Source organism: Chelmon rostratus, chromosome 16 (assembly GCF_017976325.1).
Source record: "Chelmon rostratus isolate fCheRos1 chromosome 16, fCheRos1.pri, whole genome shotgun sequence".
NCBI lineage: Eukaryota > Metazoa > Chordata > Actinopteri > Chaetodontiformes > Chaetodontidae > Chelmon > Chelmon rostratus.
The window spans coordinates 14,289,320-14,306,303 of NC_055673.1; the positions used below are offsets into that span (position 1 = coordinate 14,289,320).

Sequence of the window (16,984 nt, forward strand, 5' to 3'; positions counted from 1 at the left end):
GTCTGTGTGCTGGAAACAACAAAAAAGAACTCAAGTCACCGCTTATAATGAAGAAAAACTTGACTTCTATAAAATACAAAACATATTGAAATACACTGAAAGTTAAATAGAAATATTCTCACTGCACTTTTTTCTCTTGTTCATAAAGACAGACTTTACAAATATACAGTGTAAAGGCCCCACCTCCATTGCCACACACACACACACACACACACACACACACACACACACAGGGCATGACCAAGCACGCTTGCTCCAGCATATGCGGACACACACACTAATATAGAGCCAAATAAATACTTCAGCACACAGTGGGCTTCATGACATGTGAGAAACAAACTCTACATCAGCACTGTAATCAACTAATCAATATACTGCACCATACAAGTATTATATATAGCCCTATATATTATCAGAGTTCTATTAAGTTACTGAATTAATAATGCTTATGCAAACTAAACATTTCCTCTAGCTGCTAGTTTATATTAGCTACTGGTGAAACATGGGTTTAACTCCAGTTACCGCATTCAGCATGGGGGGTCTTGTCCGACCCACAGGGTGGGAACCACTCCTCTATATCAGCCAAAGAGTTCTGAGTTGTGCTATTCCTTTTTGATGTTGTATTGTTTTTTTTTTTTTTTTTTTTTAAGTATTGGTGGAGTAAAAATACTATTAAACTAAAAATCTATGGATCATCAATCCATTAATGGACTCATCAGAAACTAGATTTCATCAGGCCAAATATGCTATGCCACTGAGACCACAGTACACACAGTATATCTCCACTACATCCAGGACTGAAGGTCACGGATGCTATATGACAATATGAGACACACATCGCTACAAGGTAACTGGAGCAGCGACAGCAGCCATCTCCAGTTGTGCACACTCACAAACAACACAGTGAAACCCCGCCACACCTTGAGGCAGACTGAGCTCAGTTCTTACAGCTGTTTCTCCTGATCAAGCTGGCCCATCAGCGCCGCTCTATATTTACCTTCATCCCGGGTTACACGCATGAGGGAGGAGGAGGAGGACTTAAACAGCACAGGAAGATAGACAAGGGTTAGCAGCTCGGGGACACTTTGATTAAACACCGGCCTGGGTGGGCTCAATGGCTGAGTCAGGACCCTGCGATGATTCTCCCTCCCCTGGCTATTGTAAACACTCTCTCCACTGGACCCTGGCAGAGCTGTTAAGCCGGCAACTGGGTACCAAACAGCTCTGTGTCACATGAGAGGCCTGGCTGGAGTCACAGTGGCCCAGGATACTATTCTTAGCGGCAGGAATGTATACAGTGGCCTCATGGCGAGCTCCACAGAGCCTAACTGGAGAGCCTCGTCGTTTCTCTGTGTCATGCTCCTTTTCTCTCCCTGACCACACCACCCACTTTCTCTACGGATAATGTTTTGGTTCTCGTTTGATTGGAACTGATATTTGTCCTGACCAGACCGACCAGACATTTTGGATGTTATTGATTTTCTGAAGGCAGGAGGTAAGGATTCACTCACTCACAGATGGCAACAGGTTCATCAGACACACATTTTGACACACGTATAATATTTATGTTCTTCAGTATTAAGTTTTTGTGGTGTAACAGCACAATTTGATTTGCTGAGCAGTAGCTTCAATAGCTGCGTCAGTCGTATCCTCTTCTTAATCGATTTGATCATGCATGCTTTCTTTCAGGTGTCAGGGAGTCAGACAGCACTGATAAGATCCAGCTGTGCCTCATTTTCAATTACCTGAATGATTATCAGTGTAATTCTTCTATAATGTATTTAGAAATCTGCTTTGGCATGTGGTTACAGTATTAAGAGTTTTAAAATATAAATTCTATTAAAACATAATCACAAATGAGCAGACAAAGCCATATTGGTTGCATGATAGATGTTCAGAAGCATTACTGATGACCAACTAGGAGTTAAAGTGATTGAATACAATCTATATAATGTATGAATGATGAATGATGTCGCAAGTTTCAACTTCTGATTCAATTCATCATAAGGAGCTCTTGGTCTCTTGTTTAAGATCTGAGGAAAAACTGTGAGTTGTGAAAAGTTGCTCACAGTCGCTGTCATTTCATAATAATGATCAGAGGCCAAAATATATCAGACAGGCTGGGCCACATTAGTGGGAGTAAATCAGTAGCTGTCGCAGGGGTGATTAGAAGACTTAGTGTTGCTAATAAGGCAATGAAGGTCCAGCTCTTTAAATGGCAGGATCATCGCAATCCCAGCCCAGCCCGGGAGGGACGGGCTGAGACCACGAAAGAGGAGGAATCAGGTGGAGGGAAAAACATAATATACAGAAAAAACACCAGAAATGGCGAGGGGGAGTGATGTCCAGGGAGAGATATTCAGGGTGATGGAGAGACAAACACAGATGGCCTGTTGACACAGTTCCGTTAATGTTAGCAGTGATGGGCTGCCTGATAAGGGACATGTGGCCTAATGCTACATGGATGCATCAAGATAATTTAGAAGGCGTAAAAATAGAAATCTGTGAGTCAGTAATGGTCAAATTAAAGACAGCTGCTCTGCATGAGTTTTGGTGGGCTAATAAATTAAAGAGTCTGCTATCAGATGATCATAGTTAGTCTGAGGGAAAAGGTGTAAACCACGTTACAAAGAAACCCTGTATTATTAAGTCATTCTCCAGTACATGCTGCGTTGTTGTAAAGATATATTTTTAAAGTATACAGATTTAACTAAGAGATTTCTGTTATGTATTCAGTCAGAATTTGCTGCAAAATACTGTGACAACACAATTTAAAACAGTCAGCCTTACCTGCATGAATGTAGCCCTTAATATCATCTTTGGAAACCATGGAAGTTTGTAATGGAGCACAAACTGCAAGGTGTGCCACCCAAGTTTCAGATGGAAAGTAGCATTTTGGTTAAATTAGCCTTTGGTGGCTTATTGGTAGGTGCAAGTCTTTCTGTAGAAACGTCAGGATCTACTTTTGGACCTTGAAGGAGTAGTTTGAAATTTTGGTGACTTCCTGGAACCTCTGCCGTTTGCCTGGAAACCTCAGGCTGAGACTCCACGAGGTCACTTTGCCTGGACAAGAAAGAGTCCAGCACACAGCGTCCCGTGAAGCCACAGCATATATATATGCATATTCATGCTCTGCTCTTTGTGTATATTAAATAAATTACATATAATTTGTTAATTAGTGAGCTTTACAAGTGCAGGTTTGAAGATTTATTACATTTGGACAGAGTATTGCTAGCAGTTTCCCCCTGTTTCTAGTCTTTATGCTAAGCTAAGCTAACTGTCTGCTAGATGTTGCATCATATTTAACTTACAGACATGGGAGTGGTGTGAATCTCTTGCTCCAACTTTTATGGTAACTTAACTTCAACAAAATACCACCATGTTTTTCTCTAAATTATCAGGTTATCACTTTAATAGAGCTGTGTAATGTCCGCGTATAGTCATCAGTACCCATGTTTTGGCCAACCATTTCTTTCTGCTGTACAATAGAAATGCAGCACTATGATCATGGAGTCTCTCTACATGCTTTCCACAGAATGGCATCTAGACCACGAGAAGTTTTCTCCTTCAAAGACTCAGAACTTCCCTCCCACCTACTTGCCCAGCTCAACATCCTCCGGCAGGAGCGCATCCTGACAGATGTCTTCCTCTGCACGGACCACCAGGAGATCCCCTGCCACCGCAACGTCCTGGTGTCCAGCAGCCCGTACTTCCGTGCCATGTTTTGCAGCAACTTTCTGGAGAGCAGTCAGGCCCGAGTGAATCTGAAGGGAATCTCTTCAAATGTCCTCAGTGGCATCGTGGACTATGTCTACACTGGCTGCATCACCATCACCATGGAGATTGTGCTCCCGCTCATGCAGGCAGCGTCCATGCTTCACTATGGAGGTCTCTTTGAGGCCTGCTCCATGTTCCTCCAGGAGCAGCTGAGTCCAGAGAACTGTCTGAGCATGATCCGACTCTCTGAGATCCTTCACTGTGAGAGTTTGAGGGAGAGGGCAAAGGAGATGGCTGTTCGGTGTTTCTCTGATGTTGCTGCTACAGAGGACTTCTGTGAGTTGTCGCTCCCTGAGCTCATGTGTTACCTGGAAGACGACCGACTTTGTGCTGAGGAGGAACAAGTGTTTGAGACCCTCCTGGCATGGATCCACCATGACCCGTTCTCACGACGCGGTGCCATCCACGATCTCTTCAAGAAAGTCCGTCTTCGCTACATCCATCCGACTTACCTCTTCCAGTTTATTGCCAATGACCCACTGGTGCAGTCCTCCACCCTCTGTACTGAGATAATCGAGTCGGTGCGTCGCCTCATGCTTACAGTCAGCACAAAGTGTAGCAGAGAGCTCAAGCCTCTTTGGACCACACCACGACGTTACACCTGCAGAGAGACACTGGTGGTGGTTGGAGGACGCAAAAACAATGAACAGACCTCACGAGAAGCCCTGCTGTATGACGAAAGGACTCATCGCTGGCAGTGGTTGGCCAAGCTCCCCCTGCGCCTCTACAAAGCTGCATATGTGTGTATTCATAGCATCCTCTATGTGCTTGGCGGGCTCAGCCTCTGCATGGCATCAGGTGACAGCTCAGTCAGCGCTACAGTTTACACGCTCTCCCTTAAGACCAACCAGTGGCGAACTGCTGAGCCCATGTTGGAGCCCCGATACGCCCACCAAAGTGTATCCTATCTGCATTTCATTTTTGTGTTAGGAGGCATTGGGGTACACAAGAGAATTTCCCAGTCAGTAGAGAGGTATAACAGTATGTTTAATCAATGGGAGGCCATGGCACCAATGCCCACAGCGGTGCTGCATCCAGCTGTGGCAGCCAGTGATCAGAGGATCTATGTTTTCGGAGGGGAGGACGCCATGCAGAATCCAGTCAGGCTGATCCAGGTAAAGAAGACTTTATTTTAGCAGTATCAAATGAAAAGATCTGCAGAAACAATAAGATGTCACACAAGCAGACAGCAAACCACAGTCTTTCATGCTGTAGGAAACAGGCTGACTGTTCATGTCCGCGGTTTGTCAACAGGTGTATCACATCTCTCGCAACCTGTGGTCCAGGCTGGAGACGAGGACAGTGAAAAATGTTTGTGCTCCCGCCGCCGTCATTGAAGACAAGATCTACATCATAGGAGGTGAGCTCAGCGAATGGCTGCCAAATAAGTCCCCAGCTGTAACAGTTTTGGATTAAAAATGTAGCCAAGAACATCTTGTCAGTAGCCATGACTTTTAATTGATTTTTAGATCAAGCAGGATGTGCATCATTGAAGGATAAGGCTGGTAATTTACATATATTTTTCTTCCTTTCAACAAATCCCATGGAAAGACTAAAACCAACAATGTGTTAGTCTGTCTCTCTACTTTATAGCTTCCTGTGGCTCTCAACCACAAGACCCAGTTCCTGCTGAAGATCTAAAGATCTAAATCTTAAAGAAAAAAAAACACTTAACAGTTATATAGTTAGTTTTTCAAAGGGGTCAGTAATTTCCTAAAACAGCTGGGAACTGTAGCTTTTAGCAAATGTTGCTCAAACAGGAATAAACAGAGCATTTGTTTGGGACTATTTTCAGCTGCAGATTAATTCACATTTGTTGCACTAGTGAGTATTTGCAGCAGTGGGGAGGATGTACATGGGAGTGACTCTAAAAGAAATACAGAGCCCAAGTTCACTGTAATGAAAGAAAATGTCTCCCAGTGCAGCTGTGTGGCTCAGTGATGTGTCTTTAGTATCTTTCAGACAACTATGGAGCTCTATGGCACAGAAGAATTAAGCTAAATCAGGCTTAACATACACAGATAATACAATTTATTGTTAGTTTTGGTCTTTTTGTGTGAAATATAATCTACCACAAGACTTACTCTTTAAAGTTGGCTCAATGAAGGTCTAATTTGCAGGATACACCAGGCGAATGATCGCCTACGACACCAAGGCCAACAAATTTGTCAAGTGTGAGAACCTGAAGGAGCGGCGGATGCATCACAGCGCTACAGTGATCAACAACAAGCTCTATGTCACCGGTGGACGCATCCTCAACGGCCACGACGTCATCGAGGACTCGGACTGCTTCGAGTGTTACGATCCGAAGACAGACGTTTGGACCTCCAAAGGTTCTTTGCCGTACAAGCTATTTGACCACGGCTCACTGCCGCTGGTCTGTGTTTCCAACAGACCCAACCCACCATGACCCACCATCCAAGCAGCCACTTGGCCGGATGCTGTGCTACATGTTCCTCACCTCCCCTTTGCCATGATTTATTGGCCTCTGTCTACACAAATGGGAAACCATTTCAAACTGAGTGCATTCCTTCACGCAGCTCAGTCTCTGCAACAACTTAACAGCATTTTAGCCCAGGCTGACTTCATCTGAATCAAAGGAGAGCTCAGCTGACAAGCAGAGGTGTCATGTCTGAGGCACCTGAGGGGAAACTGAAACCAAGAGATGACGAGAGGCAGAAAATACTTATGCAACAAGCAGCTGTTCAGACGCATATGTAATCCAGAAAGCTCTCTCAGCAGGTGGCTGCACTTGTTTGATGGTGACTAAAAGTGTTAATGCTTTAATTTCCCAGACATTTATAGCCTACACAGCATATCAGTGCCTGGCAGCTGTAGTTGACTTCCCTGTAACAATTAAATGCATAGGGTGTCACATGTCTGGCTGCTTGTTAACTCTATGAGCTCTGCTTGTCTTGCAAAATTAAAAATGAGAGAGCAGAAAGCAAATAAATTTGCACTTTATAGAATATACATTCCTCATTGACCCGCATGCTTCTATCAGAGCGCACTTGCTGACATGGACGATTGCGACAAAACGTGGACAAACTCCCCGTGCAAAGCACACTACTATATCACTAAAGTGTTGATGAGAAGCAGAATTATGCTTAAATGAAATGATCTGGGCCAACTTTATTCCAGTTCAGTTGCCTTGATCCATGACTTCGAGAACTGCTCCTGCAACCTGCAACAAAGCGTGTTCTGCATTGATTCATGAATGTTTTCACTTGCAACATATGTAGTGTATGCAATAAAAAAACGTGATGTTTCAGATTGACTAAAGCACTGAAAACACAAAGTTGAAGTCATTCAGAGGTGCAGAAAGCTGCTGTTGATGTAAGGACATGTGACAATGCTGCCTTTGAGGGACAGTACGGGGGTAGGGATGCACTGACCTGCTAAGGTCAACTATGACTGGAAATGCTGATGGGGAGATTTTCAGGGTTTGCAGGCAACAGCGGGCTCATGAACACATGTAACCTGCAGGTGGTTTCTCACAAACGTGTCCACTGATCTGAAATCTGTTCATCCGAGAGAAAGAGAACAGAAGCTGCAATGTATCGCAAAAAGATGTAGGACAATGAGGCTGTGGAACATCTCTTGCCACCACTACGCCTCTGTCTTGGCTCTGTAGCCCCCTTGACCCTTAACGAGCATAAAGTCACTGTTGTGCTCCAGCTCCTGGCAACAATTGCCATGGCAACCCTATCATCACCCCATCGGATCATCCATAGTATGCATCCCTGTAGTGAGTCTATCTATTTAAGACTGCATCACTGATCCAATGCAACATATGTTGCTGCTACTTGCACAGTCGACTTTCTCTTGCATTTTTTCTTTAAAATGTTTTATTTCTGATTATTTTATTTTCATTATTATGTACAATGTGCTTAAACAGTATTTTGTATATTAATTTCCCTGTTTCTGACTTGATTTATAAAGGAACACAGTTATGAATGTGTATGTATGTGGTGACACTGCAAAGAAAATTCAATTTCTAATTCGATGCTTTGAATTTCTCTGCACACAAGAACAAATAATGGAATCAGTTTTGGACAATGGTACAGGTTTGGTTTTTCTGGTACTGGGCTGTCTTTGGTTGAGCGTGGCGCAGATTTAAATGGTTCTCAATTTGTCTGCGGACTGGCTGAGTCATGCTCCCTTCATATTCAAGGGAACATTGTTGACACGGACACAGAAACATGTTCACTGGCTATCAGGTGACACATTTGTTCTCCATACATTGTTAAGCACCACTGCAACGTCCACAGAAATACTGCATTAGATTCAACTTTGTGTAATATTATGAGAGATGATAAAAAGCCAAATCAGCTTGTCCAGCATGAAATGAATACCTACATTGTTTTATGTAACAGTATGACTGGCATGTGCCAACCTCTTGACCCTTCAGACATTCTCATCATAAAGTGCGTCTGGTAAGAGGAGCTCCGTAAGTAGGCTAAATATCTCGTTACCAGTTTCCCCCTGAGAGGCACTCTGTTTGTATGGTATGGCCTACTCATATGCAGCAATCCCCTGAAGTTGGGAATAGGGGAAGTGACGCGCGATCAGATTTCACTCTTACGTTTTAATCCCTGCCCATTAGTGGGGAAACATTGAAACCTGCCCAGGAGCAGTGACCAAAAGGGACATTTCATTACACTCTACATTAGCATAGCCGGACTGTCACTGAATTAAATTGCTCCTTGTTAGCCTGGTACCTCCGAATGCCTCACAGTAACCCTCTGTGCATGTGTCTGTGTGTGGATTCAATACCTGATGCCTGATGATGATTTGTTATCAAGACGCACATGCATGCATGAATGCATAACACCCAGGAGACTGTCTCAATCTGTAATCCATCAGCAAAGACTGTTAAGAATAATTTGGCAGACGACATATGCTTGACTCAGTTAGCCAGAGCCTTTTCAGAACAACACCCTGTGAAACGTTTTATTGAGCTGCTGCTAAATACACAGCCTGTTCAGACTGTTTATTGACTGTGTGTTTGCTTGCTGCCTTTCCATAGAAACCAGTGTGTGAGGGTCACCCTTCAGGGAGGCTGTGGCCTGGCAGGTTATTTTCAGTGTCTGTTACTAACCCATCAAGGGATAGCATTACATTGCTTGTCCATTCTGTGTGCATGTGCACACATGCAAACGTAATGTACAGCAACTGTGGTTAGAAAAACTACATACACGTATAGGGCTAAGTCTGACTTATCCATCAAGTCATACACAGTGCCCGTACTTCTGTGTGTTCTAAGGATCAAAAATCTAAAGTATAACCTAAAATCAATCTGTCCTTTTTCAAGCTTTGAAGACGCTTCAGTTCATGATTACAGAGTCAGATCTGAATAACCTGAAATATACAAATGAGAGCTTGTTGTTTATTGTTTGAAAGAAACAACATCCTGCCACACCAACTACAAGTAGTTTTAAACACTAATTGAGGGGTTTCCCTGAGAGGGCCTGTTGCCAGTCTGTAACTCTACCCCCCCTGTGTTAATGTGATGGACAGGGGGATTAAGAAAGTTCACACTTATACAGTCAGAGGTGCCCTTTTCTTTAACCATACCAAGCTGAGACACATCAGCCTCTTCAGATAAAGTATGACTCAAGCACAAGCTACAAGCTGAAGTTTTTTGTTTGATATAGTTTAGGCTGTAATGCTAAAGATGCTAGATGAAATATAAAGTGGCGTTTTACTGAAGATATGCAATTTCTAAGCACATGAGAAGAATTGAATGCATTTCTATCATTTCTGATAACTACTGCAGCTGGTCAGTCCTAAAGCCAGTGTTTGCATGACAAGACCCCTTCATGGTACACTACTCAATCAGCACAATCACATGTATCAAAGAATATTTCAAAGCAATATAACCTGACATGCCTGCAGTACACACATTCCACCACCTGATGTCCCTACAACCACACGGTGATCATTGCACCTCTGTTCAGCTGGAATATGACTTGTGGGCTCTGTTACATTGCGCACGCACTAAACACCAGGCTTCAGATTCTGTAATAGAAGCTCACCGAGTCAAACTTAAGAATCATGATGATTTTATTGTAGTTTCTTTGATAAAAACAAACAGATCACAGTACAGCATGCATACATTCTTTACAGAGGTCTAAATTAAAACTGGTCAGATGTATGTTTCACTGGAACATGGCATCAGTATTTAACAGGCTGGTTGCGCTTCTTGCTCATTTGGTAACAACTGTCACAAAACAGACTAGATGAATGTGTGTCTGTGTGAGTGTGTGTGTGTGTGTGTGTAAGTCTTGAAAGGGAATAAAAGTTCATAAAGCATATTCAATTAAGTTATACACTTAAAAATGCCTACATTCAATTAAATGGAGTGCTTTGTTTTGCTTCGCCATTATTCCATTGTTACAAACAACCTGCAGCCATTCACACTTACTTTCATTCATGAGGAACCCTGGGAAATGGCACTATGGAGCCCCCAAGAGGAGAAAAACAAAGATTTTAATAATTATTATTAAGACAAAAACCCAACATAAACAATAACTTGGTCCAGTAAAAGTGCGATTTGCAATTTAGACGAGTATCTTAACACTGAGGAGTTTATAAACTATACAACAGAAATAAAATCTTAATATTACATTGACACAAACATAACACTAATAATAAAGGTTTCAGAGAAGAATTTCAAATAAAGACACTCCAGAGGCAGAAATCTTAAAACATGGTGAATTATACTTCTACTTAGTTAAGTTTTTTTTATATTAAATTCAAATTTGGAACAATTAAGATATACAGCATGTACACATTTGTAATCCGACATTTCTGTGCTTCTTCTGCCCGGCTTGGAACGTGGTAGGGCAAGAAACCAAATTTTGGATTACTCTCATATGTCTCCCATTGAGTCTATCACACATATGTACAATAGGTCCGGAACTACAAAGGCATTCAAAGAAAGAAATTACATTTTGGCACCAGGCACAGATTTGAATATACATTACAACTAATAGCCAAAACCCACCCAGAAAAAAATAATCTGACTATTCTCACCCCTCAATGTCTCGTCCCTAAAACATGAGAGAACAGCAAATATGCATTTAAACTGGCTAAAAAAAATTAATGTAACATTTGGCATAATTGTTGCTGGAAGAATAAGAGAGGGGCAGAGGGGAGTGGCAGAGATCTACCCCAACAGACCTGACAGCAGGATCTACAGTGCATTTCTGTCAAAAGACAATCTGTTGTTCTTCCTGAGTGCTAGAAGTAAACAGGAACTGGAAAACGTATTCAGAGCTAATATCAGGGATGGGCCTTTTTACTATTTACACATCATTGCTGCAGCTTTTGGCTTTCTGTATCATCTTTCCCCGCTCTAATGTCAAACATACATTCTCTTACCTGGTTCACAATCGCAACATCAGCGGCTCAATCTATCCATTCAACCCACCGTGTCCAGAAATATCACTGACTTACAGAAACATGGCTCTCCTTTGTTATCTGGCAGCTACTCTCAAGTCCTGACCAGTCATGACCAATCATAGCGTACCAACTTCCTGAGACGGGCTAAGGTATAAGAACCTTTACTAACTTTGGGGTGGGATGGACTGGATTCATCATCACAGTGAACCAGTCCAGGTCAAAGCTAGACTCAGATTTTTATCTATTTTCTTTTTTTTATTGAATGATTAAGATCTGGGAGAGGCGTGAACAGAAGTGCCCAAGGTGGTCCCACTTCCTACACCTCGTTGATGGTGCGCTCAGAGGGCCTGAAGTTGACCGAGTTAGATGATGACATGTAGAAGGATTGGGTTTTGCGATTGAGGCGGGCGCGCTTGGTGGCCACGCACAGGCTGCGCTTGCTGGAGGAGATGATCTCCGTGATGAACTTCTTGCAATCTACGCAGATCTCCATGGTGACCCAGTCCTCAGTAAGCTCCTTGGGAAGCTCCGGCTCATCCTGTGACCGGCCATCTTTGCTGCTGCTACTACTGCTGTGCTTAGACAACCTAAGGACAGAGAGAAATATTGAATAAACTCATGTAACAAAGCATGACATTTTGACCGCAGTTTCCTCAGTACAGAAAACGAAACGAGAGTTTGACAGTGACATACTTGTAAACACTTCTACGCAGGCTGTGTCGGCTATGTCCAGACCCAAATGGATGCTTCTCTGGCTCAGCAGGGGCAGACGATCCGCATGCCTCTTCTTTAGCCACAGCACTGGGGCCCAAAGAATAGATGGGCAAGGTGGAGTAGGGCTTAGATGGCAGCCGCATCTTAGATAAAACGATATACAAAATTCAGTACATGCAGTTTATGGAGTACCTGTTGGCATGCATGGAACAGCAGACAGGTGACAAGAGGGCCAAAGAATTTCTAGAGTGAGTGTTCAAAAGTAAGTGAAATATAAGTCAACAGCCTCCTACCTTTTTCGAGCACTGGGAACACACAGGCCTGGAGAGGATAAAAATGAACTGTTAAGTTGAACATTACTGAGCAGATGCTAGGCTTAAAAGAGTACGCCACTGATTTAGCATTGCATTCCTATAACGCTGTTGGACTCACAATGGACAATTTCAAACAAAAAGGATAAAAACTGAGGCAGCAGAAAAAGATATTGTCTTATTTATTCCATGCATTCATCTTCCTTATCAAAGTCTGGCACCCACATTAACCACAATGCAACAATTCGACTACAGACAGCTGGGTCAGAGATTCGGGTGTGTATGCTCGTATCTAGTGCAGCCTTGAGTCGCTAGCCTCAAGCAGAGATGAGGAGCGGGGTAAAGCTCACTTCTTTCTAACTTCACACCTGCAGACGTATTTCACTTCAAACTTGTAGTTTAGACCCAACTGATGTCGACTCAAGTGACTCACTTCAGGAAATCAACCAGATTTCACACAGCTCCTTCTGAAGCCACTTTATTCATCATTATGCACAACTACTGCCCAGTAATCAGACTATAAGGGGTTCCCCTTTAAGTTCAGTAGTTCCAGTAATAGTGATTTACATGAATTTACCTTTTGCAGAACTGGCAGGTGTAGGACCACGTAAAGAGGGAGAACTTCTTGGTCCGACATGAAAAGCAAAGCTAGAGAGGAAAACATGAGGTGAGGTGAAGAAGGTATAAATTTAAATGATGACTGAGTTATCACTGTGAAGTCATGAGGCGCCTACCTTTCCTTTCTTGAGAGCGGTGTAGACATCTTTGTACTGCTGAAACTTCTCCAGCTCAGCCTTGACCAGAACCTGCCGGATGTGCATCACCTCCTCCACCGTCAGAGCCAGACACTCCACTGGGTAGCAGAACTCCTCCTGGAGGAAAAACCCACACACCACGTCAACAAACCAACACGTACGGAGATCAGGAAACAGACGGCCCAAAACAGTGCAACAGCAAGACGTGATGGGATCTGCTGCCGATGACACCAACACCGTGTTAATGTGGCTAAATGCACAATCCGAGCAATGGAGTCATACTGATTCCACCAAACTAAAAACAGGCACTGCGCACCACTTTTCCAGAAGACCAAGCATGCGATGAGGTGGTGAAGGTGAAAACACCAGTCTTCTTCACTCTATGTGAACCCACAAATGATGCTTGTACTGACATGACAGTGTGACAATGAAGAGAAATACAAAGCATCCTGGTGACGTTACACACCCGTCATGGTGGTGGTCCACGGCTTTTGGCAGTCAGTTTATCTTCAGTGATTCTCTTACCAAATGTAGGCACCATATGCTTTATTTTAACATCACTCAATGGACTTATAACTATACTATGACTGTTTTCCATATACATTTTTGATTGGTTTCCTTGAAAAAAAATTTGCAAGTGGACCCCCATCATGGTGCAATCTGTGGTCGCCAGGACATCTGTGACATACTTGAGAGTCTATTCACCACTTTCAACATACTAATCTCTTTTTTTTTCCTCATCTGAATAGCTAAATGCGAAACTCCACAGGAGTGAAAATTGCTCAGGGAAATTCCTCACCGATCATTTACTTCTACTTTCATTTGGCTTGGATTAGAAAATGTGAGCGGTGGATGTTTACAGATCATTTCTCAACTCTTGTCTATTTCCTTTTTAACTCTCCCTGAGCTATTTTCACTATGCCACAGATCTCCCGTTCACACAAATGGTCCCATTCATCTAAAACAAGTCTATTGAATTATACGGTTTTCTGGATCGGCTCCCTACACAGTGTTATGTGCCTTTGATAATGTGCAGTAACAGTGACATACCGTGCCCTGAGCACCACTGGCAGCTTCCACCTGACCAGCAGACAGAGGGAACAAGACATTCAAACAGAAGCAGGTCTTTACATTTCGACAAGCTAATCACATACAAGAACTACATGAATCTCTATTCTCTTTCACACGTAGCTACCGCTAAATTACTGGGATGAAGACGCTTGGGATTCATCAGAGGGATGTAACCCTTTTCATGTTTGTCCCTGCAACGTTGCTGCTTTCATTCACAATACAGCCATACCGGCATGTTTCCTGAAATGTTGCTTATATATCAATCTCTGCTCCCATTCACACATGAACCCATGCAGAAAATTCCTAAACATTTCAGGAATGAACCTGAGAGGGAGAGGCTCCCAATTACATTATTATCTGAAGCCTACTTTGATAAAGATATTAGAACAACAGAACAAAAAAACAAGTGTTTCGTGTAGTTTTGTAAGAGTCCCAAGCATTCATACATTATTTCACAATCTTATCTTTTTGCATCATCTTATGACATTAAATCAACTGTTATTTCAACTCATGTGTGGTATGAAATTCAATTTCATATGAACGTCTTAACAGAAAGTCCCATGACTGGAAAATCATCTGATAGGATCCGACTCAAGAGGAGGAGATGGAAACTTTCTTCATCTCATGATTTCGTTCTGTCTGCTGCTTCATCAACACCAAGGATCACAGCTGGGGTCTACTGGTGCTGCAGACCTACATCTTACACATTCTTGCTTCGCCTGTCCCGCTCTCCGGTTTTCTACTGTTCCAATATAGAAAAAAATGCTACTATGAACCAAAAATTTCAAAATGGGCTGATGGTGACAGGTATACAGAAGGTTGACCATGTTACCTTGGCACTAGGGTCCTTTATGAGCTGCGGCATTTAATAAAACAGGAAATGACTGTGAGTCAGTCTTTGGAATAAGACAGCTGACCAGTGTAAACATTTTAATGAGTTCTAACATGAATACCAGAAGGGGCAGGGAACTGCAACAAGGATCTTATTGTTTTACATCGACTCGGGAGGCTGAGCTGCGAGTATCTATGCGACGGCAAAGCATGTTTGAGCATGTGCGTGTTTGTAATAAAGAGAGAAAAGGGAAAAAACATGATTTATGGTGAAAGAAATTACTTTGTATCATGAAAAGGAGGACTAGAAAACTGTAAATGTGTGGCTTTTGACTGCCTTAATCTATCACAAAGAAGTTTAATTATTAATTTACAAGGCAAGATGGCAGGAAGTCATCACTAACATGAAAAGCATAAAGGTTAAAAAAAAAAAAAAAGAAGAAAGAAATACTGAAATGGTGTGATGTGTCCCCAAGAGAGCCATCTCCTCAAGGGCTTTAAGAGTATTTCTTCTGATTTGATGATCTTTGGGTAGGGCCTCTGGTTTGGCGCCAGATGTCTGCCATTAAACTAGCGAGTGGTGAGAATGAACCATTTCCAACTACATCCCCTCCATACAGTGGCCTGTCCTGTGGTTTCAATTACATCCATCAACCTCACTGGAATCATACGACCGACACAGAGTCACCCAGAGAGCCAATGATCTCACTGCAAACAAATCACCAGTCACTGGACGGGACCAGCTTCAACAGATATAGAATTGTATGACCACTGTTGGCAGATTAAACCAGAGTTCATTCACATTGTGATCTCCACGTGTATGATTTGTTATTCCACAAACTCTGCAATTCACATGTTTGTACTTATATCACCCTCTTCATTCTGTCAAATTTTATTATTGTGCAAACTGATTTACATTTGACTGATTAGAAATCCTGACAGCAGTGACATTTAAGGAAAATAATCTTAGTTGTACAACCAAGAATGTGATATACCATCTTAGTTTAATCACCTAACGTTGGTATATTTATAATTGACGTAGCAAAATCTGTTATGTTTGTAATGCAACGTTTGTTAAACCAGGTGGGATGTTACAGATCTGTCATTGAGCTTAGAGGCTTTCGTTCATCCATCTATACAGCCCTCTATAAAGAATCCAGAATAGCTTCTATAGCTGACATACCAAAGACTTGGAGGTCTGTTTGGACGGAGGTGCAAAGGGGTGGACACTGGTGGGTGCCTCCTTCTCGATGGAGTGCCGCCTCTGTGGCGACTGACGCTTGTCCGGCTGTGGGGTGGCGGACATGGGCAGGAACTTTGGAGGAGCTGGAGACACAGGACAAAAAAAGAACAGCACGTGAAGACAGCTTAAACATTCTGAAAAGCTGACTACTCAAAGTTTTATGTGAACAACTTAGATATGTTTGCAGTGGTCGACTGATATATGGCAACATGTTCCAGGCATGCGCTTACCCTTCTTGCCTATGACAGACTCGGGTGACGTGTCATCGATCAAAGACGTGGACATACTGGAGCTGCTCCGTGTGGGCTCCTCCTGTCAATCAGAACACATTAAGTTACATGATACTGACAGCATTCAATGACTTTGAACATTGCTGGGCAAAACAAAATCCAGTTCAGTTCCCTTAGACATAGAAAAGCCTGTTTCAAAAAAAAAAAGACAATTAAAGCGAATTCAATTAACATATTTTGAATATTTGGTTAATGATTTTTGGGCTGATGTAACAGAACTGAATCATGTTTTTGGAAATAAAAAGCTTTACTTGAGTTATTGCGATGTGTCATTTTTCTACCTTTTGCTAAGCTAACTAGCTGTGCTGATTGTGAGCTGCAAGATTCTGCACAAACATTTTTCAAGTTGCTAAACTGGAACTGGATCAAGAATCATTTTATGATCAGAGCCAACAAGAGTCAGACATCTTACATCAGATTCAGAGCTGTCCAGCTCGGCCAGTGTGGGCGCTCTAAGCAGCCTCTTCCTCTGGCTAAGGGGCTGCACTCCACCTTGATTGGGTCCCGTGGTGCCACTGGCCAGAGACTGCGTACTGACAGCCAACTTCCTGGGTGCATCAGGAGTGTCTGCAGGGAAAAGATTTT

The 16,984-nt window shown here is 42.7% G+C and overlaps 2 protein-coding genes across 3 annotated transcripts in view; one reads left to right on the top strand and one right to left on the bottom strand.

Moving 5' to 3' along the window:
- The first annotated feature begins 1,399 nt into the window (after window positions 1-1,399).
- Window positions 1,400-6,187, top strand: klhl38a (kelch-like family member 38a). The gene is made up of 4 exons (XM_041956070.1): window positions 1,400-1,495; window positions 3,536-4,892; window positions 5,032-5,137; window positions 5,898-6,187. Exons 2-4 carry the CDS (start codon window positions 3,537-3,539, stop codon window positions 6,185-6,187), a joined length of 1,752 nt encoding a protein of 583 aa, XP_041812004.1. The 5' UTR covers window positions 1,400-1,495; window position 3,536.
- A 3,644-nt stretch (window positions 6,188-9,831) lies between these two features.
- spire1a (spire-type actin nucleation factor 1a) overlaps window positions 9,832-16,984 on the bottom strand; it is a 28,842-nt gene continuing 21,689 nt past the window's right edge. Inside the window, exons 10-18 of one of the 2 annotated variants that reach the window (XM_041955536.1) lie at window positions 16,812-16,966; window positions 16,340-16,421; window positions 16,050-16,192; window positions 14,015-14,044; window positions 12,944-13,081; window positions 12,787-12,857; window positions 12,192-12,219; window positions 11,878-12,041; window positions 9,832-11,771 (exon numbers count right to left, since the gene is read on the bottom strand). In XM_041955536.1, the coding sequence (XP_041811470.1) occupies window positions 11,501-11,771; window positions 11,878-12,041; window positions 12,192-12,219; window positions 12,787-12,857; window positions 12,944-13,081; window positions 14,015-14,044; window positions 16,050-16,192; window positions 16,340-16,421; window positions 16,812-16,966 (1,082 nt within the window). In that variant the 3' untranslated portion in view covers window positions 9,832-11,500. The remainder of the gene's footprint in view (window positions 11,772-11,877; window positions 12,042-12,191; window positions 12,220-12,786; window positions 12,858-12,943; window positions 13,082-14,014; window positions 14,045-16,049; window positions 16,193-16,339; window positions 16,422-16,811; window positions 16,967-16,984) is intronic. The other variant, XM_041955537.1, reaches the window with a different exon arrangement.